Source organism: Thunnus maccoyii, chromosome 4 (genome assembly GCF_910596095.1).
Source record: "Thunnus maccoyii chromosome 4, fThuMac1.1, whole genome shotgun sequence".
In the NCBI taxonomy this organism is placed as follows: Eukaryota; Metazoa; Chordata; class Actinopteri; order Scombriformes; family Scombridae; genus Thunnus; species Thunnus maccoyii.
The window spans coordinates 20128821-20156056 of NC_056536.1; the positions used below are offsets into that span (position 1 = coordinate 20128821).

The 27236-nt window shown below is 38.0% G+C and overlaps 1 protein-coding gene across 1 annotated transcript in view; it reads right to left on the reverse strand.

The window, feature by feature from the left end:
* opn7b (opsin 7, group member b) overlaps positions 1-27236 on the reverse strand; it is a 68198-nt gene that overhangs the window by 13176 nt on the left and 27786 nt on the right. Inside the window, exons 2-4 of the mRNA XM_042409973.1 lie at positions 1861-1948; positions 1598-1760; positions 759-886 (exon numbers count right to left, since the gene is read on the reverse strand). Of these exons, the coding sequence (XP_042265907.1) occupies positions 759-886; positions 1598-1760; positions 1861-1948 (379 nt within the window). The remainder of the gene's footprint in view (positions 1-758; positions 887-1597; positions 1761-1860; positions 1949-27236) is intronic.

The window sequence follows — 27236 nt, forward strand, 5'->3', positions numbered from 1 at the left end:
GTGGTTAATGTAAATGTTGTCTTGTGTTTTCATATTGTGAAATGCTATTACAACCGTACAGTGGAACCCTTCTTCTTCCTTCGTATAGGCACCCCATACTGTGGCACCTACTTTGGGAACCAATGACTGAAGTCTGCAGTCTTTAGTCTGTACATGTTTACAGGGTTACAGTATATTTATGGCTGAAGGAAATGACTCAGTGCTCATTTACTCAGCTATTCTGTAAAATGAACGACACAAATTGAAATTCATTAGTAAACACTGACAGTAGGGATGCAGTCAAAACATACAGCTGGGGAATCATGCAATTCCAATAATTGAATGATTTGTTATGTTTTCAAACATAAAAAAACACAGCAGGGGAGTACATAAATAAGGGAAGGGAGTGCATTAAAGGGCCTTATAAACATATCCTTATTTACATATCCTGCAGTTTAAAGAGGTTAGAACATGGCCTTGAACATTACCATTATTGCAACATGGCCACTTTTACTTTGTAACAAGCCCTTGAGGTACTGGCCTTACTACATTAATATTTCTCTTATCAGATTCAAGGTATTTGGCTTCAGGGCAGGGCAAGAATCTAAATTTCAACAAGATGATCAATACGGGTAAAGCGCGCCTTCTGCTTAGTCAATATAAAAAAATTAATATTACTAACACTTTTAGCCCTGTTTTAAAATAGTCTTTTGTTTTTCTGTGATGATGGTAGTTTTAAATGGAATTACAAAGTAAAACATACAAACTGGTTGTCTTACCATGGTTTGGGCAGCAAACTTTGAGCCAGCAGACACAGGAGAGCACTGTGAGGTTGGTCAGACTGCACAGGCCGAACAAAACGCCACAGAAGGCGTAGACAGTACAGGTCGTTTTGTTAAATAGCCACCTGAACAGAGACAGAAAAAGACAAGGGAATATTGATTATTGACTGACATCCCGGTATCAGGCCAGGAGTTGTCTACAAAATCCTACACAACTACACACCCAGTAGATGAAACAGGTAATACATTTTCTGGCCTTCCCCTGGGTTTTATACAACTGCAGTGAACAATGATGCATTTTGACCCAATCATGGCACATGTGACAGCTATCAGCTGTACATGCTCAGGGGATTAGAGCTGCAAGTAGGGAAGGCCACGGGATGAAGCAGAGGATGTACTGTATGAGAGTGTTATGTGTTGCAACATTTCACTGACTGTTTTGAAAGCTTTTTTTTATCTGTATTTTATCTGTGATAGAGACAATATCCTCTTCTATAGGATTTTAGAAATACTGATGTCATGGGCCCACAATCCAAATGCTGAATCCCTTTAAAATGTCATTATTTATTTTTTACCTAAAACAGTTAAATTTAGAATCTATTAAGTCTGAAGGTTATCAGCCTTAAAGAATCCACTATTGCCGGCTCAAGTTGTTAAGGCCTCCAAACTCCCAGTAACAATGAGGGCATAACTTCAGTATGCTCAGAAGCTACAGTCCTGCTTCTCTGACTCTTTTTCATTCTCTTTGCCTTCTCTCCTCGTCCCTCAGGGACATACTGAATGTGACGTAATAGATGAAAGGAGAGAGAGAAGTGGGGATTTGAATGGTCACTCACATGTGAGCGTAGGCTGAAGGGATAGCAAGTGGGAACAGGGTGATGGTCATGCTCAGGTCACTGATGGCGAGGTTAACCACAAAGAACTCTGCTGGCTTCAAGGAGGACTTCTTTCTATAGGCCACGAACAGCAAGATCCCGTTCCCCAGCACCGACAGCACACCTGGAAGACAGAGTTGCAGGGTATATCAGGGCTATTGGAATATAATACACATTTATACAGTTAAATGGTGTAAACGTAGGAAAAAAACCCCCAAACATACCAAAAATGGTATAGAGAGTTCCCATGAGGAAGTCATTGTCTTTCGATATTCTGGACACGAGCAGAAACGTTTCGGAGGCATTTCCCATCTAGAACAAAAATGGAAGAACAGACACATAGGGAAAAAGACAGGGGAAGATAAATCTTTCAGCTTTGTTTTTGCCCTCTGGCAATTTACAAAAACAAGGGAAAAACAACTTTATTACGAATTTAAATCTTGATACCTGAGATAGGACAAAACATGAAGCGACTTGTGGATTAGACCACAACCACTGTTACAATGCCCTAAAACCAAGTTGCAATTTTAAACACAGTTTAGCTTCACTTCACTTCTCCCACTCTCAACAATTAGTAATGTTTTGAACAAGAGGCCAAACCAGATTCATACAGTCTCAGAAAGCCTCTTGTGGTACACATCTGTGCTAATGTAAGCCATTACACCTATATATTTCTCACTACTACATACATGTACATGTATGTATCATAACACATCACGGAAACATGTATTTGCTTCAAAATGGTTTTGAAAGTGTGTTTAACACTCCTTCTGTCCCTCGTTAGCTCTGCCACACATTTTCTGCGTAAGTGGTGACATAATGAACCATGAAGGGCATTTACTACTCTACTCCCTCTGCTTTTTATAATTTGCGACCTACACAGTCTCATCAAAGAGCAGAGAGAGAAGAGCCTGTTTCCGTGTACAAATTCAATTCCATCGTTCACCTCAAAATCAGTCTCATCTTGGAAACCAGGCAGTTATTTGCATACATAGAATGACCTGACAATACAGTGTTCATTGTGCCCAAGGCAAATTGCTGAGGCAATCTTTTTAAAGGAATTTATGGGTGGAGATAACATAAAAATGTATTCATAGCCTTCCTATTTTCTCAATGACTTCACCCCTACTTACACATTAAAGGGATCTAACAAAAAGAAGAGACATGTTAAATCACCTGGGGTTAAGAGTGAAGCTGCTTTTGGACAATTCCCTATTAACATACACTCAAGAGATTATCTTCAAAGAGAACTAGAGGTGAGGAAATTGTTTTAATGTTATCCTGTGATTACTTTTTATTAGAATTTTATGTGGTCTCTGTGCATGTAGCACAGCTTGTTAGCAAATACAATCCTGCACAGGTTTGTGCACAAATGCAAGTGATTGCCTGTATTAGCATATGGGTGTATAAGTATGTGCATCTATTACAGTGGAGTTGTCTACAATGAACAATTTTGTTGTGAACAGCTTTTTACTCAAATGACATTGCATTGCATCACACTTTTAATTAATATTTGCTATTTAATTACTTTCCCATAAACCACTCCTATGCATTATGTCCACAGTTTGTCTTAATCACAGTTTGTTCTTGCGGCATCAGTCTACATGTATCTTTTTTTTTTGTTGTCAGACTGAGAGGATCTACATTATCTCAGCCTTCTTTGATAGTGTCCTCGAGACTGTCTCATCTTGTGATTTTACAATATGTTTCGCTTTTTCCCTTTTCAAAGGTTTCCACAGATGTTTAGTGGTTGAGGTCTGGGGACTGCAGAGAGAACGAATGGGATAGGATGATACTTTATTAAGCCCTGAGGGTAGCTTTAGATGTCACACCAGCAGATGACACATAAATTACACAAATGGACAAAAGATACATTTACAAGAATCCACTGTGTAAACAAGTACAAGTGGTAATGGGTTTGTAATGTAATGGGTGTCAAGTGTCACTATTGTGGGGAACAATTAGAAGGAAGAATGACATGAATACACCAGTGCACCAAATGAAAAGCACATAGTGTGCAGGGTTCATGAATATACAGCTGTACCAAGAGGTTGTATATGTACATAAGAATAAGAATTAGGAATGTATATGCATAGTGTGTTCTAAAATAATATCATAGTTGTAAATGTACATGTAAACTAAGATATATAAATGTGTCGTATAAAATTAATACAGGCAAACTTTCTTCTCTCCAGCCCTGCATTTACTAAACTAAGGAAAATTCATTAGAGGGAGAGAAAGACACATTAGTGAAGTCTCCCGTGATTATCATGAGGGTGCTGGGAGTTAATGATGTAAAACTACAGTATGTTCAGACAGAAATTTGCAAATTTGCATGTATTTTGCCGCTGGAAAGTTTGTGTTTATTCGGCCCAAACAGCCAAAATGCCAACAGTACATTAGCTGTAAGCTAGCTAGCAACAGATGCACTGTCTGTGTCTGTTAGGGTGTATCTGTGTGTTTGTGTTCAGCTCATCTTCTGACTGAGCTCAGAAGCCACCAGAGACTCCAGTTCTCTCTGTTATTTCCCTCCCTCTCTCCTTCTTCCTCTTCTCTCTGTATGTTTATGAAGCAGATTCATGAAGACCTGGGGAATGTGTGACTTTTTTGCTCAAGTTGAAACATCTTCAACTTGCTTGGTGTTCTGTCTGAACACAAAGTAACAACCACCACAATATAGTATAAAAATTCACAAGGTATAGTCTTTTTTAAAGGATCTACAATAGCTGAAAACTCAGTCATCCGCATCTTGACATCTTACAATAGCATTGTTTGTCTTATACTCAAAGCCAGCTGCTACCTATCTATGGTACTGATTTAAGATGTCAGTATCCTCGAAATGAACTAGTTTGTATGATGAATCGTCTGACCATCGTCTGTCTGAAGGCAAAAGTGTTTATAGCTTTTTTTACGAATGACCGCACTCAAAGGCAAAGCAAAAAGCCTCTTTTTATATAGAGAGGATGGATGCTATTATCACACTTTTGGGAATTCATAGTGTTGCACTCATTTGTACACATGAAAAGTGACAGATTATCAGTTTCAGAAAGTTACAGTTCTGAAGTCAGAAAGGTGTTGGGGATGGAAGTTCAGACTCTGTTCGACTCTGATAAGAACTTAGGCTGAAGCATGCTCACCTCTTCAGCCCTCACACTTAGGTGTCCAATTTGCAGCAGCCCAGTTGCCTCCTGTCTTTGCTTTCTAACTGTTTTTGTGACTATTCAGAGAAGCCCTCTATTTCTAGTCTGGTAACCTATATTCCTGTGTAGCAATGCCTCCATAAAGCAAACTATGCTTCACTTCCAATTCTCCTGCTGTCTTGTGTAGGCTTCAAGCTCATCCAACTTGGTGACAAGCAATTTTCACATTCCACATGAAACTCGGATTCTTGAGTCTCTCTGGTTCGTTTTCATCTTACCTTCACACCGTGCCTCTAACCCAGTTTCTAAGCAGCTTACAAAGGGATATCTCTTGTATTTTAAAATGAGAATCATATAATATTTTTCCCTTTTTTTACTCTCTGTTCCTGAAAATAAAATTCAAAGCCCCAAAGATACAAACACTAGAAATGTAGATTTTTTTTGAAACAATGGAAGAGTTTAGTTCTTTGTAGTGCACTCCGACTTTTAGACTTCACTTTATATGCAATTAGGCGCATCCTGAGCAAGTGGAGCGCAGTTGGAAACCAAGGTGAATTTGCTTCAGGGCTTTATACACCTTAATGACTCTAAACATTTTTATTCAGACTTCACATCACAGTTTGACTATCAGCAAGCCTTTTCTAAACACTAAGAAATAGTAAAACCACTCACCTACAACAGTTTTCAGCACTGCAGCAGCTAGTACCAATCTATTTTGTCTTTGGACACAAATATGCGTAAATATATTGATCTCCATGCAGATACTGTTGTACGTTTAAATTGTAGTTTTATAATTATTGATAGTAATTTTATTCCAATCTGAGACTCAATCTGATCTGAGCATCATGTTTCATTTTATTTCATTTGTTTGTCCCTTTTATTCATAGCTTGAAAAAAAGAGTCCAGAATATTTGATTCACTAAATAGTTGATCTGTTGGGCTTATGACATTATTTCACTCATCATTTGCAGTGTCTTGCATGGTGGTAAATTTTGAAAACAAGATTGCTCTTTCATAATTCCTGAAAAATTGACAATTGGGATACGCAGGGTTTTCAACCGACAGCAACATCATGGTGTCAGTAGTGATCTTACAGAATCTTAGAGAAGTATTCGGTGATATGATGCTGCATCTGCCTGCCTGTCTGATTATTTATGTGATTCTCATCCCCTTCTACTGTCTGCTCTCAGCAGTGTCAGGGGTACAAATGGACTGGTAAATGGATTGTATTTATATAGCACCTTTCTAGTCTTATAGACCACTCAAAGTCAAAGTCCTTTACAATACACGCCAACATTCATTAATACGCTGAAGGCAGAAGCTACCATGCAAGGTGCCAGCCTGTTCATCAGGAGCAATACTGTGCTTCCTATCCAAAGTGCCCCACAATGTTTCTATGCTCACCCATTCACACACACTCACACAATTTGGGGTTCAGTATCTTGCCCAGGGACACTTCAACATGTGGACTGGAGGAGCAGTCAACCAGAGGACCTTGCTCACCTTGCCACCTCACTCACCCTCATGTATCAGAGAGGGAAAAAGGTGCAATAAAGAGTGAAGGAAAGTCATAAAATGACTGTCAGCATGTAGCTGAATGGTAGAATTGGTGCTAATCATTGTAGAGGACATCTGTGACAACTTAAGCCTTGCTGTCATACAAATTTACAGTCTGCACACACAGAGACAGACATACAGTGCAAACAGAAAGAGAGAGGGCAAAACTGTCAAGGAGACTGAGGGCAGTAAAGACTGTTGTAAAAGAATGGGAGGCTGGAATGAATGAGCACAGTAAAGGATGAGAGAAATCCTATAAGTGAAACTGTCAGACACGGGATTGAGCGCAGAATGATGGAGATTACTCATAAGAAGAATAGGAGACACTGACAATGTCAAAATTCAGTGATAGTGAAAAACATCCACCCTGCACACACACACACACACACACACATGTAATTGAACACCCCAGCAAAATGCAAAGTACGTAAGGGAACCTAGAGTGAGTTCTCCAATTTAGAAAACAAATGTTTGTAATTATATTCACACATACATTAATTCCTTGAGTCTCTGAGCTACGGCACTTGTATTGTTTCACTGAAAGATTCTAGCTAGAGACCACCTTCACTTTCAGACCTCAGTGTTTTTGAAGTATAATAAAACTGACAATCACCCATATTTTAAATTTACAGGACCCCAGTTTGAGGGTGGTAGCTTTTAGCGTTATCCGCAGTTGTTAATTCTCAGATATATTGGTTTCAGGTTGTTCTTGTACCAGCCATAAGTTACTGATACCTGACAACAGTAACTTATCATGAAGCTCGTTACACAGCAAAACATACCATTACCTCAGATCACAGAAATTAAGATCTACCAGTGAGAGAGATTGAGACGAAAAAATCACATTTTGCTGAACATAGTGCTGTCATTTGTTTCAGAAATGGCTTATATAACTAATTTCTCATGCATCAGAAATAATTTTTGATAAGATTCATTATAGATCATCATATCTCTGTTTTCCAGTTGGCTGTCACTGATCATACTGCATCAGTTAACACAAGTTAAACACCCTCAGCAGAATATTTATAATACAGGCAAACCAGTCTCCTATACTTTTCTGTACAGTACTACTAGTATGAGTGCTGAATGTGTTTTAGATGAAATCACTGCCTGGCTTTAGTATAAAGCATAGGGCTTTGACAGGTAGATGGGGCTTTGCAACATGCATTGTTGTTGGGTTAAGGCTTCTGAAGCACACACACATTATTGGTTCAATATTAAAAAAGTCAACGCGTCTCATTTTACGTCAGTGTTGACTTTTTCAGTATTAAACCAAGACTACAAACTTTCCCTGACCTTAACCAAGTTATCTGAGTACCAAACAATGCCATAAAAATGCTTTTTTAGCTGTGAAAAGCAGATATACAGAAAACAAATAAAATATGTTGACAGTTTTTCATTATGTGTTGGTAGTTTGCAGATATATTCAATATCAACATTTCCTCATTATGTTGGTTAAAAACTAGCAGCATTAACCTTCCCTTAATACGTATTTGGTAATGCAAATTATTGTATGTGAATGCTTTTCTTCTGAGACGTGGTTGCATCAGGAACACCACACACAACTTGGCATTCAAGTCTGGTGCTAACAGGATGATTCATTACTGCCTGAGAAAACAATTACTTGGAAGGAAGTAAAAAACACCTTTAAACCACATCTCGGTCGAATAGTGTTTGCTTGTGTCTTTATGCTGTCATAAATCTCTTTACAATATAATTTCTTGTGTACATTTAAATTACTAATCTGAAGGCAATGTAGGTTATATAAGGACACATGGCTCTACAGTATGATGGGGAATAGCACACATAGAGGAAAGGGACTACAACAATTATTAATAATAATACTAATAATAACAAGACAAGGGAGCAAGTAAAATATGTTATTAATATTGTGAGCCTCAAATCAGGAGGTGTGTACAGGTAGTTCAGAGCTGCAAAAGAATACAGTAAAGACATGGTTATCCTATGTGAAATATGTTTTAGGAGCAACCAGGAGTGCCACACCAGAAGCTCTAAGGCTACACTTAGGCTAATTAAGACCTGACTAATCCAAAATGTCACCTAACCCCAAAAGCTTTGAATGATATCAGTTAAAATCTTCAAAATCAATTCTCAGCGTGACAGGCAAGGATGGGTGCAATATAATCAGGACTGTTGGATTTTGATAAAGCCAAGCAGCTGCATATTGTATCAGCTGGAGGTGGGAAATTAATTTCTGACTGAGTCCTGAGTGCAGGTGTTGCATTATCCCTGCTGTGATGAAATGGTGGCATGGATTCACTTTTCAGGGTCGACAAAAGATAGAAGAGACTGAATTCTGGACTGACGATCCTCAACTGGACAAAACATGATTGCAAGACCCTTGTGAGTTGATAAATGCAAAATGTGGACTGTAGACACACACACACACACCAATGTAGCTGTGTGAGAATTATGACTTATGCTATTTGCTCAGATTTGGGCACTTACTGAGCTATTACAAGTCTGGTTTGACTCATGAATAATGAGTCAAAATTTGGCAACAGTGACCTAAACTGTGCGTGAAATAAGATCCAGCCCCCTGGAGAGGTAAAGACACATTACCCTCCAAATCACCCAGTCTACAGCTTATTTTAAGGTGCAACTGAGTGTGATTGTCTCTCTGTTTTACAAGCCTGCTGTGCACTGTGACAGAAATTAAGCAAATTATTTTTTATCACTGTGCTAAAAAGGCAAATGAGCAAAAAAAGAGAACAGAAGCAATCAGTTAGGGATGCATCTCCAAGAGTAGAGCAAGTCTGGACTCAAAGACATGATACGCTGGGAGCCAGTTACAATAAATAAGCATGATTATGTAAACAGGACATGAGTGATTATCTTGTTTCCCCCAGATATTACTGATGAGAAAGAGACAGAGGACCAAAAATCCTTTTCCCCTCACTAACCATCTCCCTCTCACCCTTTTCTATTTTCCTCTTCCTCAGTCTTGCCGTCTGCAAACAAAACTCATCACTCATCCCTTACTCTGAAACCCAGAAATAAATGCTGAAGCATGTTTTGCTTTCACAGTAGCAGAGACAAGAGAAGCCACTCCTGAGGGCTCACAGGTGTATCCTTCGCGGGGGTTGTTTCATCTCACTGTGGCTAGCGCATCACTGGCAGAACTTGAAAACACAGTAGGGGAGTTAGGAATTAACAATGTGAGTATAAAGCCTCTTTCACACATAGATTTTCACTATTCACACATGCAGCTACATTCAGGAACATATTCAAGAACATTCGTGTGTGTGTGTATGTGTGTGTGTGTGGGGGTGTAGTCGAGCATAGTGAGTGTGATCGAGAGAGAGAGAGCAGGTGTGTGACAGTGGCTGCCAGACCCATGGATGTATTATAAGAGCTGGATGGGGTTCCACCGCTCAGCCTTGCAGACAATTTTTCCCAGTGGTCACTTGTGGTATTGGCAGTGACAAATACCACCAAAAAGGCCCAAAAAGCATTTTCCCCATAGACCACCGTTGTGAAAGAGATGTCTGTAAAACTGTTGACAGGACACCTCAAACTGCAAACAAGGTCAATTATGACTTTTTCTATTATGAATTGTTGATCTATGGAGGTTTTATATTTTTAAAACTTTCCTCGAGCCGAGAAAAGCAATTTAAAAATCTGTGATGTCATCGCAATGTAAAGTCTATGGGCAGACCAGGAACTCGCTGGCAGAGCCAGTGGGGGAAACACCACTGCATGTATTCAGTGGGCCACACAAAGAAGCAAACCTGGAAGCTAGAAACTTTTTTTGGCGTATGTGCCAGCTGAGCGATTCTTATTGGACTGAATGGGCTCCATTTTTGGTTCAGTATCCAGCTCTTATGGCCAAACCAGAGTGTAGAGTATGAAATTAGCAGTATAATGTTAACTGTGAATGTCAGTGCAATGTGTGTACAGTTTAGGCTATTTGTCAGTGAGTAAATGCTCCTGTAGCTACATTTAGAGATGTTTCTCTTGGAGTGGCATGTCTGCTTGCTGAGCCCTGATCTGACACCTGCATCTCCGTTCTCCATATGCCTGCTTACTAAAACTTCAAAAGAGGAGGGTACAAAAGAGTGTGAACATTTTATTTGAAATATTTAAACATTCAAAAAATAGCAAAGTTTCCTCTATTCAGCGGAGTCTTATGATTGTTTCGCTCAAAGTGTCTTTCATCAGACAGACATAACCCTTTATCTGCCATTCCCTGCAATGTTAATGCTTTCATTCACAACACAGCCGTACCGGCATTTTCCCTGAAATGTTAGTAGGTCTTGAGGTGGGAAATTGGCGGTACAGATTTCAAAAAGATTTCGAAAGATTGAATATTGATCCCTGCTCCCATTCACACATGACCCCATGCAGGAAATGTTCTTGAACATTTCAGGGATAGACTGCATGTGTAAAAGTAGCTTAACAAAATATCATTACTCACAGTGTACAACACAGTCAGTGCAAGTTTCTAACTTGTAACATTGCCAGTTCAGCCTTTGTGTTTTCTGTGTTGGCTGTGATTCAAATGTCAAGCTTGGACTGAATCACTTCTGACAGAGCGACTTTATCAATAACATGTCCTTTTTTGATGATGAAGTAGAATATAAACTGCTCCAAATGGCCTCCATTATGGCCCACTCCCTCCTTTTCTCAACTCTGTACCTCCTGTCACTTCCTGCATGTTGCTTCTTTGTGAGCGAGGGAATGAGAGGAGGAATCGTGCAAATGCTTTTAGATCCACACTATCTCTTTTCTCAGCCTCATGTTTTCCTCTTTCATCCTCTTATTCTCCTTAAGGGTATCCATTAATCTAACCCCTATTTTAATCTTCTTCCTTTTACAAACTTTGCTTTTCTCTCTTTTCATCTCCCTGGTATCATTACTTCTACTGTGAAAGCAGTACACAGTTTATCCTGTTACAGAGAGTTGCATGCATCTCACTACTTACTATGGTGAAAAAAAAGACAAGTCCTTAGCTTAGAAATGAACAAGTGTAGGCATTCAACAATTCTGAACAAAGCAACATTTCATGAGGTTAGTTGTATATGAATATGACATATATCCAGGATTTAATACATGCATTAGCATGTTTTTTTTCAAATGGAAACCTATCAACATTTCTCTGGAATCACTTAAAAGCTCAGATGAATCCTGGAAGATGACCTGACAATCACCTGGTCCCTTGGACAATTAACAATTTATTTGATATACAGACCTTCTATAATTCACCTGAAGAAAAGAGGAGGAATTACTGTGCCTGTCAGTCTCATGAATACCACTGTAGCAGAATCAAGTCTTGCCTTGGAGGCTGAATAGGTAGAGAATGACAAGACAAAATGGGCCTTAAATTATTGAAGACATAAGCTTGCCAGCAGGGTGTCAATGTGGTTCTTTCTCTGTCCACATAAAGCAAGATGGAGATGATAGTGATTATATAACATGCTGTAAACTGTGCATGTGACTGTGGGGCTATGAAATGAAACGCAAAGTTTCTTGACAGGCATTTCATTATAAGTCTTAAATTGATATACGACCACATAATGTCGTAATTTAATTGATATTTTTAAAATTAAATTCTCCATAGAAAAACTCCATACATTTACTGATCCGGGGTGCATTTTGTGCCTTGCATGCCATCAAACATACATTTTACAGCACACAGTTCAGCTGTGCATGAACATCAGGCTCCATATCTGTCTAGCTGTATTTGACTTCCAGATGGACGGCTGTGTTCTCTCTTCCTCTTCACCTCTATCATTTATTCCTCTCCACAACACTCTTGTATCTTCCAGTCATCCATCCATTTAGCAAACATCTCCCCCTTTAATCCAAACATTTACCCAAGTTCATGCAAATTATATGTGTTGCAGTCATCTCTTGCACTCCCCACATGTCCTGCCCCTGCATCATTCATACATCCATCTGTTCACCTCTTTGTCTCTCACAAACACCTCTCAAACAGCACAATGCTCACACATTGACATTTTCTCTTGGTGCTCTTCGTCTGTCTTTAATATCACGAGTGACTCCAATCACTCTTCCCCCCTATTCCCTCACTCTCCCATCTGTTCACCTCAAGTTGTGCTGCTGCCCACTGCAAACACAAGCCTCAGACATTTCGATATATCAGTGGGGATTTGTCTTTGTGACAAACAGATGGATGTAGATATGCGTTTTTCAAAACAAACAGGTTGCGCTGGGGCTTCATCCCTCAAAGGAATCAGCAAAAGTTTTTGATTGTTAACTTTGAAAAGTTTTCAAAGGACCAGGGTTCAAGTTACATCATTCAGGACTTGCAAGTTCTAACATCTGTGCTAAAGAGTTTGGGGCTAAAGGGCAGCAAACATTCAACCTACACTATTTATCATCTTCATTTCTCTGCCTCCCTCCTTAATTTTGCCATCCTTTGATTCTTGTTCTTGTTTTCCAGCGTCTCTTTATAAGAGTTTTGAGAAGTGGGATGTATATATGAATCATTTCCTGTGTTTTACATTTAAATATTGTAATTTAAATACAATTTCCACAGCATACAGAGGAGGGAAAACATCTTACTTTGATGGGCAATTTTCCAACCAGCCAGCACAGCAGCCATGTGTCACGGCAGCAAGCAGGTGTTTGATAAAGAGCAGACTTCAAACTTGAATCTTATTACATGCTGAGAGGCACGCATACAGAGAATACAGAGGAAAAACAAATAAATCTGTCATGGATGGGGAGAAGAAATTTCTTTTTGTGTTTGTGTCTCAGAAATATGTTGACATTTCCACAAATCACAAATCTTGTTAGTCTTCTCACAAACATCATAGCAAATACTTAATATGATGGATTAAGACGATACTGAGGTTCTAAATAAAAATCTAAAACATTCATCGTCACCGGTAAGAGCTTAATTTTCTATACTTACTAAACTGTGGCTAGGGAATTGGAGTTATTGTAGCGCATATTATTTAAGCTAGGGGTAATTGCTCTGTCTTCAAAGCAAGGCTTCAGTTTTGTTTTTTTCTTGTGTCTTTTTCTATCCTTCTCTCCTAATTAAAGTGCATAAATTGTCATGTTTGTTGCTAATCCTCAAATCTTGCCAGTAATCTTCACTCTTCAGCCTTTGTGAATGTTGCTCTCAGTTCTGCAAAGCTGTCATTGCAAACTATAATCAGAGTCTTTGCTTTACATAATTGAGTTAGATAAGCATTAAAATCTACGTCAGACCAATTTTTCAATTCAGTAAACACACTCTAAACAGACTCTTATAACCCTCATATACTTAATAGTTGTTTTCACTCTGTGCTCATATATCTACAGTCAAAACATTATTGTTTTTGAATTGATTTAACAACTCTGTTGAGGTTTCTGGGTCATTATTTCAGTGCTAACAAAGCTAACCATTATACTACATGCTTGTCTTGGAATCTATGAATTTAACTAGATTAATTAACATGTTGTTCCTCCAATGGGGACTTTGTTGATCATTTGTCCATTTGTCATCTTCCTATGACTACACTATGTCTTATAGAAGTTACATTACACAACTAAGAAACGTCAGTGATGCTTAAGTTGCTAAGAGCAGATATTGTAGGAAAAACAAATGGAATACACTGTTGACTAACATTTTGCAGATATGTTCTGTTTGAACATTTTGCGTTGATAAAAAAGTTGATAAGTTGATAAAAAACATGATTCAGGCGGCTTTATGTCTCTCTCCAAATGTATTTGCTATTTCAAATTAGCAGTTTATAAACAGAATTTCTAGAAGATGCTTCCTGGCATGAGGGACAATGTCTTGTTACAGTACTGATTGATTTTTACAAAACCTTTGGTCTAACTCCTTTTATGGTATCTCGTCTTTTTCTGGTTTTCACAGTTTTATTATCGCTCTCACTAAAAACTTCAAAGGAAAACTCCTGTCCTGTCTTAATACACTCTAATGAAGTGCATATGCGTTGCAGAAGTGCACATGGCATAAATGTGCATGTGTGAGTCCCAAAGTGTTCCTGCCAGCCTGTATGTTTGGGCACTCACATTCATCAGTCTCTTACAACATCACAGAAAGAAGAAAAAGAGCAATGGGATGAAATATGAAGAAAGGGTTCCCAGCTCTTTTGTGCTGACAAATTTGCCCCAGAGGACATCACAATCTGAACATATGAGACATACTTTATCCCTTAATTGGGATAAAGGAAAAACTCAATGAAAAAGCCCTGTAACATTAAAAAAGAGCAAGGAAGGACAGACATGAAATGGGATTATAATATGGATAAACAGAATTACAATTCTAAGTAAATAATGTAATATTTGATATAGTAAGTTAAAGAGTCGTTCACTGCTCTGTCTCTTTCTCCCCCACTGCCTTCAGCTTCAAATCCTTCTTGCCTCCCATTCTCATCTCATGGCCACCTCTATCCTTGCCAGAAGGGCTATCATTTATTAGAATGTACTTGAAAGCTTTTCGCATCACACAAAATTCTTACATCACACTGCTCATCCTCTTGCAAAATATCAAGTTTCAAGGAGAGAAAATGCAGTTGATGGTGAAAAAAGAAGAAGAGAGTTCAGCCAGCTGGTTCAGAAATAAAGAAGCCTGCACTGTCTTACTCTAGATGGCTGTCAAGTCAAGTCAAGTCAAGTCAAGTTTATTTACAAAGCACATTTCATATGACATGCGTGGACTCAATGTGCTTCAAGATGAAAAGCAAAAAACATAGGCAAATGGGATCATACATAACAAAAACATGTAAGATAAGAACATATAAGATAAGAAGATATTACATACATGAAAACATATAAGATAAGGTATTACAATAAAAAGGGAATAAGATAAGAAGGTATAATCATTATTATTAAAAAAGGGAATAATAATAATAATACTGATTCAAAAATAAAAGTTTTTAACCACATACTTTAAACCTAACTAAAAGCTTGCGAAAAAGGATGTTTTTAGTCTGCTTTTAAAAGAAGACATTGATATAGCGGAGCTTAGTTCATGTGGTAGAGAATTCAAGACAGTAAGACTATAATGACTGAAGGCACCATGACCTGATTTAGAGTTTATTCTACGTTTGGTGCGGAGACCTTTGCTTGATGATCTAAGGGATCTGTCTGGTGTGTACTGAGTGAGCATGTCAACAATGTAGGAAGGAGCTAAGCCATTCATAGATTTAAAAACAATAAGAAGTATTTTAACATCAATTCTTTGTTTGACTGGGAGCCAGTGATGAAATGATAAAATAGGAATGATATGTTCTAATCTTTTGGTTTTAGTTAATACTGCTGCAGTATTCTGAATGAGTTGGAGTTGATTTAATACCTAAGTGTATTACAGTAATCTAGTCTTTTAGAAATAAATGCATGAACCAGCTTTTCAGAGTCTGACTGTGATAGGAAACATCTTGCTTTAGATATATTTCTGACATGATAAAAGGCAGTCTCAGAGTTGTTAGATATGTGCCTCTGGAAGTTAAGATCAGTATCCAAAATCACACCCAAGTTTTTGGCGTGCTCACAAGGTTTTACCAAAGGGGAGTTAACAAAGAGTGCATCTGGTGCCTCAAAGCCTTGGGACCTACTAAAAGAATATCTGTTTTGTCCTCATTTAGCTGTGAAAAAAATTGGCCATCCAGTATTTGATATCTGCAATAGATTGGATGACGTCATTCACTGGGCTAAGGCTGTTGGCAGAAACAGAATAATGTATAATAGGGGTGTGCCTGAATACAAAGCACAAATAGTGGGTTTTTTATGAATATTTGTTTCATACAAATATTTATTTGTTTTTGTTTTTTGTTTTCAGGAAGAAAAAAAAAACATGTTAAATACAGGTGCACATGTCGGTTACATTACTATCTCAGTCTCTCTCCTCTGCTCCACTGTTATGTCTATCAGCAGGTCTCAACAAGGGGATTCACATCCACCTGCTACATGATGCACATTTCCTAATTTGGACATCACTCCCACAGTTGAGGGTGTTCCCCAGAGATAAAGCTGAGCTACTGACACAAGTGAAGTGCTCCCAAGAGAACACTTCATGAACACTTATTGTAACACTAATTTTCTAAAATTAAAAGCGTAATGAAAACAAAAAAAGGATTTTTAAACCTCTTTCCACTTTTATTCGAATACAAATACAAATACAAATAATTTTGCTGCCTCAACAAATACAGATACAAATACATAAATATTGGACCCTCTGCACATCCCTAATATATAACTGTGTGTCATCAGCATAGGAGTGATATGAAGTATTGTATTACTGAATGATGGACCCAAGTGGGAGCATATACAAATAAAACAGCAGCAGACTGAGAATTGACCCTTGAGAGACTCCATATGGAATACCGACTTCAACTGATTCACAGTTACCAATAGAAACAGAAAAAGATCTTCCAGTGAGATAGGAAGAAAGCTAATTAACAACTGTGCCTCTAAGGCTTAAACAGTATTCTAGCCACTAAAGAAGAATTATGAGGTCAACAGTGTCTAAGGCTGCACTGAGGTCAGGAAGTACAAGAATAAAGATTTTATGGTTGTCTGAGCTAAGATCGTTAACAACTCTGACCGGGGCAGTTTCTGTACTGTGGTTTACTTTAAAACCAGACTGGTAAATGTCAAACAAACTGTTCGATGACAGATATATATGTAATTGTTGGTACGCAACCTTTTCAATAATTTTTCTCAGGAATGCAAGGTTTGAGATTGGTCTGTAGTTCTCAAGAACACATGGATCAAAATTACTCCTTTTCAACAATGGTGTTATAATAGCATGTTTGAGATTCCAGAGAGTAGGGATGCATTAACAATCTCATGGACATCATCTATAAAACAGCTGAAACGATTTTTGAACAACTCAGTAGGCATTGGGTCAAGAACACATGTTGCAGAACTTAAAAGCTGCACCATTTCTTATAGTTCACTTGAATAAGAGCAAAGTTGGACAGAGTGTGGGCAACATGGCACTGAGTTAAGACGGTGGAAGAGGAGAGGTCAAACCCACCAGCAGAGGAAGCCACAATATTATTCCTAATATTGGAAATGTTGTATTTAAATTATGAGGCAAATTCATTACATTTCTCTGAAAAGCTCAGCAGGTAATTACCTTGGAGGATTAACCATTTTATCAATTTTACAAAAGAGAAACTTAGAATTATTCAAACCTTCAGTAATAATTTGAGAAAAGTAGTGTTGTCTAGATTTTTTCATTTCTTCTTTCTTCTTTCATTTGTTATATTTCCTGAGCAGGTCCTCATAGATATTATAATCAATCTGCAATTTGGTCTTACACCACTTGCGCACAGATTTGCAGCGGGTTCTTTTTAGTGCCCTCACACTTTCCACATCCCTCCAAGGTGCTTTTGTTTTACCATAAATTATCTCAGTTCTTATAGGTGCAATATAATCCATAATTTGTGTCACTGAAGGGTCAAAATTATTGACCATATTGTCACACGAAGACGAGGAAGGCAAATTAAAATCAGAATGTGACCAGGTACACCTAACAGAATTAGTATATCTAGCAATAAACTTTTCTGATGTGTCTGCACAAATGGAGTGTCTTTTGACAAATTTTATACCAGGTACATGTTTGGGCATCTGAGCCTGAAATACAAGAAATACAACAGTGATCTGAAATCCCAACATCTAGAGTGCACTTTGGAGTTATAGCAAGTCCTTTAGAAATAACCAGGTCAAGAGTCTGACCCTGATTATGAGTAAGCCTGGCAGTATGCTGTATGAACTCAAAAGTTGATAACATGTCAGTAAACTGGTTAGCAAAATGGTTTGTGGTGTTATTAATATGAATGTTAAAATCACCAGAAATAAGAATTGAGTCATACTGAACAGTAATTTTAGATAAAAGTTCACTAAATTCGGATACAAATCCTTTTTTCAAGCTTTGAAGGGCGGTAAACTGTGGGCACTAGACTAGGATATACAGACTTGATGCCCAGAGCTAAATACTCAAAAGTAGATTAAGAACCAAATAAGATGCTTTTACATGATAAAATATGTGAAAAAAATTCAGCTCCTGCATTTTGTTTCTGATGTAGTTTTTGGCCTCAGATCAATTCTGTCATTTCTGCAGCAGAAACATGGTCACAGAATCTCTGATGGACTTCACTTCTGCATTATGGGCGCTGTCCTTGTGCCAGACGCCTGCCTGTGGTGGCATAAAGCCAAACCTGAGTGTTTGTTTGGGTTTTCACTGTTTTATCTTCACTAATCCCTGGCTTGTTAGAATCAAATTACATAAGCAAATGGTCACAACATTCAAACACACGTACATGTATCCACAAAGCCAGAAAAGAGCAGCTGTTTGAGCTGCGATAATCGCCAATCAGTGTAGGCGTGGAGAATTAAAAGGAGACTGCAGCTCATATGAAGCCTATGGCTATGTTCACATTACAGGCCTTAATGCTCATATTTAGACGGAGCTGATCTTTTTGTGTTGATAGTTCACATTCAGTTTATAGGGCTCTGGTGTGAACACCGTTGAGGTCTAAACTACCACGCATGCGTACAAGAATAATAACAATAACATCATTTATGCGAAACTCAGATCATAAACATGGATGACATGGCTGTGCTAGCATTTGGTTATGATAAGTTCCTTCCAGTTTATCTTGAATAGCAGCTTTTCCATAAAGGTCCAACATATTTATTTTTACTGGGCTGTGATGTGCTGACAATGAATGATAATGACAGGCAATATGCGCATGTTGTTAAAGATGTTAAAAAAACGACAGAGTTCGCTACAGTGTAGCCAGAGATCAGATATGAATCAGATCTAGCAACACATATGCAAGTGGCCCAGATCTAATATCAAACAATCTGATTTGGTTTGTTCACACTTCCATGAGAAAAAATCAGATGTGAGTCATTTGGAGGCAAATTGGATTTGGGCCACTTCAGCATGTAATGTGAATGTAGCCTAAGACTGAGGTTGGGGTTTTCTTAGCAGCCCAACACATAGAGAGGAAAACAATAAAAGAAGAGACAGTAAGAGAGGCCAGAAAGAAGCTAAAGACAGCTTGTCTGCGCTCCTGCTTCTGGCATGTGGTTGACAGTAGTCCAGCAAGGGCCCTTATTCTCTTAGCTGGCGCGCTGAGATCTCAGGGAAAACAAAGCTTTCTGGAACTGGGTCTGACTACTGACAGCATATAAACAAAACTGACCTAGCAGCCTGCCAGGGCAAGATTAGCTTGGCAAGTTCAACTGTTAGATGAGAATAAGCCAAGTCAAGAGACAGGTGCAGAACATTGTATAGGGAGACACACACACTGTTAGACAGGGGAGGTGCATTTGCAATACTGTAAAAGACTGAGTCACCAGACCTCCACTACTTGAGCCGTGTGTAATCAATGTATCCATCATCTTCCATACAGAATAGAGAATTCATGAAAAGAACAACTTGTTGCTATTTAAAATCATTTATCATTACTAATCAGATATGTGAACTGGGTTTTGAGGATTTTTTCCACTAATCCTCATGCTCTTTTTACAGCTGAATGTTGATTTGTTTGTGTGTTTTGTTTAATGCCATGCACATAAACATAGATGGAACACTTACATAATAGATATTGAAAGCATATAAAATGTCTAAAATGTAAGTCATAAATCTTCTAAAGTTGATTTTGCTGATCTTCACGGGACCGGGAGAGAGCAACATCCTTGTCAGAGTGGAATTAATAGCTTATTTCAAATAACATAGCTCCATCACTCACATAAGATAAAGACAATAAAAATCCACAGGTCACCACAGCTGAGACCTTTACACTGACAACTCCAGGGCGTACTATTTCCCACAAGGCAATTGTGAATTGTGTGCAATAGGAAGAAATGAATTGCAGTAGGGGGTCTCTTGCTCTTCATCAACTACTAATACAGAGAGCAGAGAGGGATATTGATCAATTTAACACAGAGTAAGAGTAAAAATGTCACTGATAATGCTGCAGTCCAACATTGTGCTTTCCTCCAAACACAAACAAACACACATATAGTGTGTACAAGGCTTGTGATCATCTGATGTGTTTTTGGTTGTGGCATCTTTAGTTTTTGTTCATGACTGCAGCGCCCTCACATACTGTGAATGATGCAAAATATGTCTCCTTCATGTTTGCCTTATTCCTTCAGTGTGTTTCAGTCGAGAGAACGATGTGGTGATAATTCATCATTTCATACTGCAGTCTACGGCTACAACTAACCATTATTTTCATTATTGATTAATCTGCTGATCAATTTATCAACCATTGTTTGGTGTATAAATTGTCCGAAAATAGTGAAAAATGCCCATCACAATTTCCTAGAGCTGATGGTTCCATAATCCACCTGCTTGTTTTGTCCAACCAACAGTCCAAAACCCGAGGGAAAAAAGGAAGTAGCAAATTCTCACATTTGAGAAGCTGGCACCAATGAATGTTTGGGATTTGCTTTACAGCCTAATCGATTACAGTAATCTTTTATATAGTTTCAGCTCTACTGCAGTATGTTGCTTTAGTTTGTTTCAGTTTGCTTTATGATGCCAGTGCCATTTGGCCATACAGTATCTGTATTTTACCCTTCTCATCTAAGCACACATTTGTATCGTAAAGCAGCTGGATTGTTGTCATGATTGTTTTCACAGTGTTTCCACTTACTTATATTTACAAAGTAGCTCTAGTTACTTGATTTTGTTTTTTGTTTTTGATGTATTTATACATACAGGTGACAATGAGTGTGTTGGTCTGATGTAGATGTTCTGAAACTGAATTTCTGCCAGTTCATTACTGAAATGGTGACTTTTGCTTTTTTGGAAGTGAACATAATATTTTTAGTGTATAAACACAAACTCACACTGACGCACAAACACACTGTGATTGATTAAACGAGCACTGAACTGTATTGAACTTGATTAGAGGAAAGATAAAATAGCAATGATATTTTAGAGGTGGAACAAGAGACTTAAATGTCATGTCTTTTGTAGAAGAACTGTTTGTCTAGACAATTTCTCTAACGACTTGGCTGACCTTCACAACCGTGATAGAACAATAACCAATCTGCTGACAATGTAACACAGGAGTGGTTTATCACTTTCACTCTCTCAATTTCTTTAAATGCTGTATGCCTGTACTTATATGCTGACATATGTCTCATATACAGACCACACACTGTTTTTAAAGGTTCATATCGTATCATACTGTATGCCTTTAACTCATTCTGTTACCTATCAAAACCAAAATAAAGATAAATGTGGTGGGAACTACCAAAAAGTCTACAAAATTTGAACAAGTGGAAAAACAAAATCAAAGGTAGTCAGGAACTTGTCCTAAAATGATAAGGAAGGTGCTAATTGAATGTTGCAACTAAAAATCAGTACTGAAAAAGTTTGGCTTGCACTCGATTTCATCTCAGTGAACAAAAACAGATATTTAGTTTTTATCATTTAAAACTTGGAATAAAAGGTGAAGCAGATGTGATAGCAGATAACACTTGTTTCAAACTCATAATTTAACTTGACTGTGTAACACGCAGCATACAGCATAACAGTGTTAATTTACTTTTTATATTGCCTGCAGCTATTGTTTCTAATTACGCCCACTGTAAACACTACATTCACTTCACATTCATTCCAAGATTATTTTCCTCACCCTTTGTATGCATTATTTTACAGCCTATTAACCACAGTCACACAAAGCAAAACATGTTTTACTTAAGCAAATCAATGAATTAATTAGATCTTGTAATTAATCTTGATAATAATTGAATCAACTCATCAATGAGAAACATGAGTATGCTTCAGTACGCTTTTAACCAGTTTGTTTTAAATGCAAGTTCAGTCTAGCAATTATTAGCCGATGATGGTCAGAAAAAGGAAAAGGGAAGAAAAAAACTGTAGGCTTGTGAATCTTACAACTGCAATAAGTGTTTTTTGACTACAAGGGTTTTTAAAGTTTCATCTTACAAATAACAATAATATATTATATGCATTATTTGATAATTCAATTAATTAAATTTATATTTAAGTTTTTCAAATGCTTTATAGACATATACAAAGAATACATTGTATTTAAGAACAAGGATGTGTACATATACTGTATGAATTTAAGTTCACTGTCTACCTGCCTTTTTGCGCCTCATGAACGCCTGAGAAAAACGTTTCTCGCTAGATACTCAAGTTTCTTTACCAGCCACTAACTTACTTCAGCAGTTTGTAGTTGCTTTACTCGGCAGATGGCATATACTCGGAATGTCAGAGCTTCTTTGCTCGGCTGCCTCTGGGTTCACGTGGTGGAGTTGATGAGAACAGTGAGACTCAGCCATATAGTATATGTGTGGCCTGGGAAACCAAAAGCTAAAAGCTGAGCTAACACAACGAGTGATCCTTTTCACTTTTCATGGAATTATTTGAATGTGTTAATATAAAAAATATTGCCTAATGCAGTTTAAAGCAATACTTTTTAAGTCCAGCAGAGCAGGCCGTGTCCTCTGACACCCTCCCATTCGCACTAGCATGGGTCTCAGTTTGTTGGGTCATGGAGACGATGCTGTGCCACAGCTTCAGCACTGCACCAACACCCATCAGCTTGTGATTCTCCATCAACATCTCCTCCTTTTCTTTTTCTATTTCTTCTTCTTCTATCCGATAACTATTTTCCTCCCTCTTGACATTCTTTCTAGTCTTGTTCCAGTGAGTCTATGTTGCACACAAAGATGCTAGATTGTGTGTACTGCATGTGCTTGTTATTTTCTGTTGTACGGTATGTGGTAGTGAAGGGAGGGGTGTCAGTTATTGTCTAAAAGTTCTGTACTCATTAGAGACCTGTCTTTTGTTTTATATTCCATAGTATCATTTATTTCCCCAAGCCTTCTTTCATGTTCTGTATTCCTCTTGCATTGTTTGCATGAACTGAGCAAATGATATTGCACACCTATTGCACTGAGTGGCTTCCCTTCTTTTTCTTCATGTTTCATCGTATCATGAGACTGTCCTCTCAAGAAAAACAACAGGATCAGTCATTTAAGAAAGTAACCCAAACAACAATATGACATATACTGATGTTCAAGTGACAAAGCCCTCTTGTGGCTGTCGTAACTATGACTGAAGCAAGAGATGAAATCAGGTGACATTAATATAGTGCAACAAAGTCTGTCTATGTTTATATTCTGTGGCTCTTTGCAGATTTACAGTTCAAAAACTCCTCATTTATCTTATACTGGCTCTTAATGCAGCCCCTCAGCCTGTCTGAAACAGTCCGTTTTAGCTCCTGTCTCTGTAAGGCCCCCCAACCACTCTGTGATCGTTCAGCTTCCAGAAGCTGTCCCCCTCTTTATACCAAATATAAACTTCTCAAATACATCTACACATGTTTGAGCCAAAGTCTAATCCGAAATATGTGAGTGGATGACACACAAACAACCCATGGAACAACCTTAGCAACAAAGGCTACATAATGGACGACTGTGGGCATGCGCAAACATTTAGATGTCATCTCGAGGAGGATGTAGAGGTAATTTTGCAAATGAAGCATTCAGAGCAGGCTGAAACTGGACTTCTGACTACATTAAACATAGACATCCAACATCATAACAGTTTAAAAATAATAGAAAATCACAAAGCATGATATGTCACATTTTACATCGTACTTATATTTACCCAAACCATGACCTTTCCCTAAACCTCAAGTGGTTTTTGCCTAAACTTAACCAGACCTCAACCATGGCATTATCACATCATAAAATGTATTTATGTTTCAACAGTCATTTGTAATTTTGAATGCATTCAGAAAATGCCTCTATGTGTCATTCTGGAGTGTGTGGACCAATAACGTATTTTGACGTTTACAGTTACATATTTGAATATAATCACACAAAACCTAAAAACCTCAAACTCCGGTGCAAGTGTTCAAAAATTAAAGATGGACTCCTAGAGAGGTTCAGTGATGATGTAATGTCATGTTACTTATGCCTTTGAGCATAGAGAGGACAGTCATTATTACTTCAACCGCAGGAGGTTGCTTTTCTGGAAAACATTTTTTAAAAAAGGCCTTTATAATCAAACAAATAACCAATGCTGTTTTTTTTCTAGTGAGGAAGGACTTGTGCAACGTCTAAAATAAATGTGGCCTTAGGTCTAATGTGTCCTCTAAAGGCTCTTAAAAACACGAACATGGTTAACACTGTGAACTATTACTTACAGTCTATGGTTTCAGGACTATAATCAGTCATGATAGCATCTATAGCTTGGAGCTGTTTCTAATGAAATAAAGATTGTCTTTGATGCACAGTGTGTAAGCTATTGTACCTAAAGGAAGTGAATTTCATCCTGATGTTTTTACTTCCGAACCAAAAATGTGCTATGAAATGCTGTAATTTTTTTCATCATTCTGAACTCTGACTGCATATTTACATGAACATAACAAGTATACAATATGTAATATATAATGAATCTAATGGGATCACTAATTTTTTAGAGCAAAATCCTGAGTATGTTTAGTTGAAATCTGGTTTTACTGTATCTCACTGTTTGGGAGATTCAGAGCTGGTGAGAACAGATGTAACTTACTATTTTAACAGACTCCAACAGGACACTAACAGGCGGATACAGACGTGTCAGACGGCAGATAGTTCATATGTTTTAAGATCAGTTTTACACCTGTAGATACTGTGGATCAATGAAAAATCTAGAGTAAGAGCTGGTTGACAGATTGACACTTCAATTCAAAATCCAAAGCATTTGGCTCTGCTCTCACTTGAAGCTTGAGTTCATGGGCTAAAAACTGACAAAACTGACACCTTGCAAGTCTCAAGCTGGTTGCTTGAATTAGTGACAGGATCCTTGCCAGCTCAAAGCAGCTTTTGTCCTTTATCAAAACTTGTTTTGCAATCACAAATCTGTCCCTGCACAATCTCAAAGTTTGATCTTCGCTCTATAGTGCTGTGGTTATATAATGTATGTCTGCTATGTTTGTACTCAGTGAGAAGTCTTGTATAAGTCAGCTGAGTTGAGTTAAATTCAGTCGTACTGCTATAAATGTACTTTTTTGCAACAAATAGCACAGCAAAACAGAAGACAGCAGCAAAGGGAGAAGTAGAGTTGGGTGTGTGTGTTGTGTGTGTTGTGTGTGTGTGTGTGTGTGTGTGTGTGTGTGTGTGTTGGTGGGGGGCCTTGCGAAGATGGATCAAGGTAGACAAGGCAGCATGAACAAAAATGCTGTATTTTGCATTTGCACCTTAAGTCATTCGAATACTTTTAAGGTCATCTGTTCAGTGCAACAGCCAGCACTTGTGAGAGAATATTCACTGTTCATCCTGTTGAAAAAAATGTTGGTTCAAATATCTCAACCGGGTTTTTTCCCTTTGCTACTTTCTTTCGTGTACAGGCCTGGAAAAGCCTGCAGTCTGTGTTGCAATATTATATTTTTGAGAGATTTATAAAAATGAACAGTCAAAAGAATTAAGAAAATTGTAATTAAAGTGTTTTAACTAGTTTTAAGTAATGTAATGAGTAACCAGCAGGTAGAAATGTAATGTAATGAGTCATTTTTAAAGAACAAAAGTCCAAATTCTCTGATTCTAGCTTCTTGAATGTGAATATTTTCTGGTTTCTTTAGTCTTCTATGATAGTAAACTGAATATCTTTGGGTTGTGGACTGTTGGTTGGGACAAAAGAAGACATTTGAGGACTTCATCTTGGACTTTGGGGAATAGTGATTGACATGTTTCACCATTTTTCATTTTATTGACAAAACAACTCATTGTATCTATCTATCTATCTATCTATCTATCTATCTATCTATCCATCTATGCCTGTGTGTGTTGCGTGTGTTTGTGTTTCGCTGCTTTGTTTTCTTGTAGCTGTTTTGGGATTTAGGGTTTCAGATTTCTGCCATGAAGCTGTTGCAGGAGGAAAACAAGCCGTGGCATTTGGAGCCAAGATACGAGCGAGTCTCAGGTGATGTTTTATTCAGAGCAGTGGAATGGAGTATAAGTGAAGGGGGGAACGGCAACACACAAAAATGGGGATGACAGCGGGGTTCAAGGTGTGATTCTAACAATGAGTGATGGTCAGGTTTTCTGGTCTGCGTATGTGTCTGTGTCTGTCACCTGCTGCCAGCACACAAGGCAGACTGAGACTATGTCAGATTCTCCGCTGGTCACCATCACTTCAAAGTTTTATGACAAGATTTACTGTTGAATAAATTGGTGATGAATGATTCCTTTCTTGGCACAAAAATAGTAGAAAAGGAAACAGTGGAAAAAATACATGTTGAGGCCAACCCTTGCTACAACTTGCACAAGACTGTCATGCTATTAAGGTCACTGCCTAGGTAGCCATTTATGAGACTACCAGAGGAAAATCCATTTGAACATATCTGTATAAGAGGAACACACCATGGTATGCTGAAATGCTTATGAGTCTTGTCACTAAGTGCACCATTTCCTGACTTTCAGTTACACATTATCACACAATCAACATTATTCTGCTAAAAAACACTTTGTAGCACCAATCATTACACTTCAGATACAGAAAGCTTTCAGGATACCTTTGTTCACCTATAAACCACCTATAAAGACGCAACATACAAAGCATTTTGAACACACATGCATCACAGTCAAAGCATGTGAACTGGGTCCATAAAATGACAAATTCTCATCTAACCTTCATATTAGAATGAGCTGTCCGTCACTCAGTAACTGTACTTGACGTAACAGAGGATACAAGTCCCAGGAGGCACACTGAGATGACTATTACTCACTCTCTACTGATGCCACTCTTACCCATTCAATCACACGTAGCTCTCAAGGTTGTTGTCTCTGGAGCCACATAGTATGCTACCACTAGTCAAGAACTAAACCTTCTTCTTTCAGAGCTTTTGCTCCTGGTTGTTGTTCTGCTTCTCTTTCTGCTTTCCAGTGTCAAAGTAAGTAAAGCACTGTAA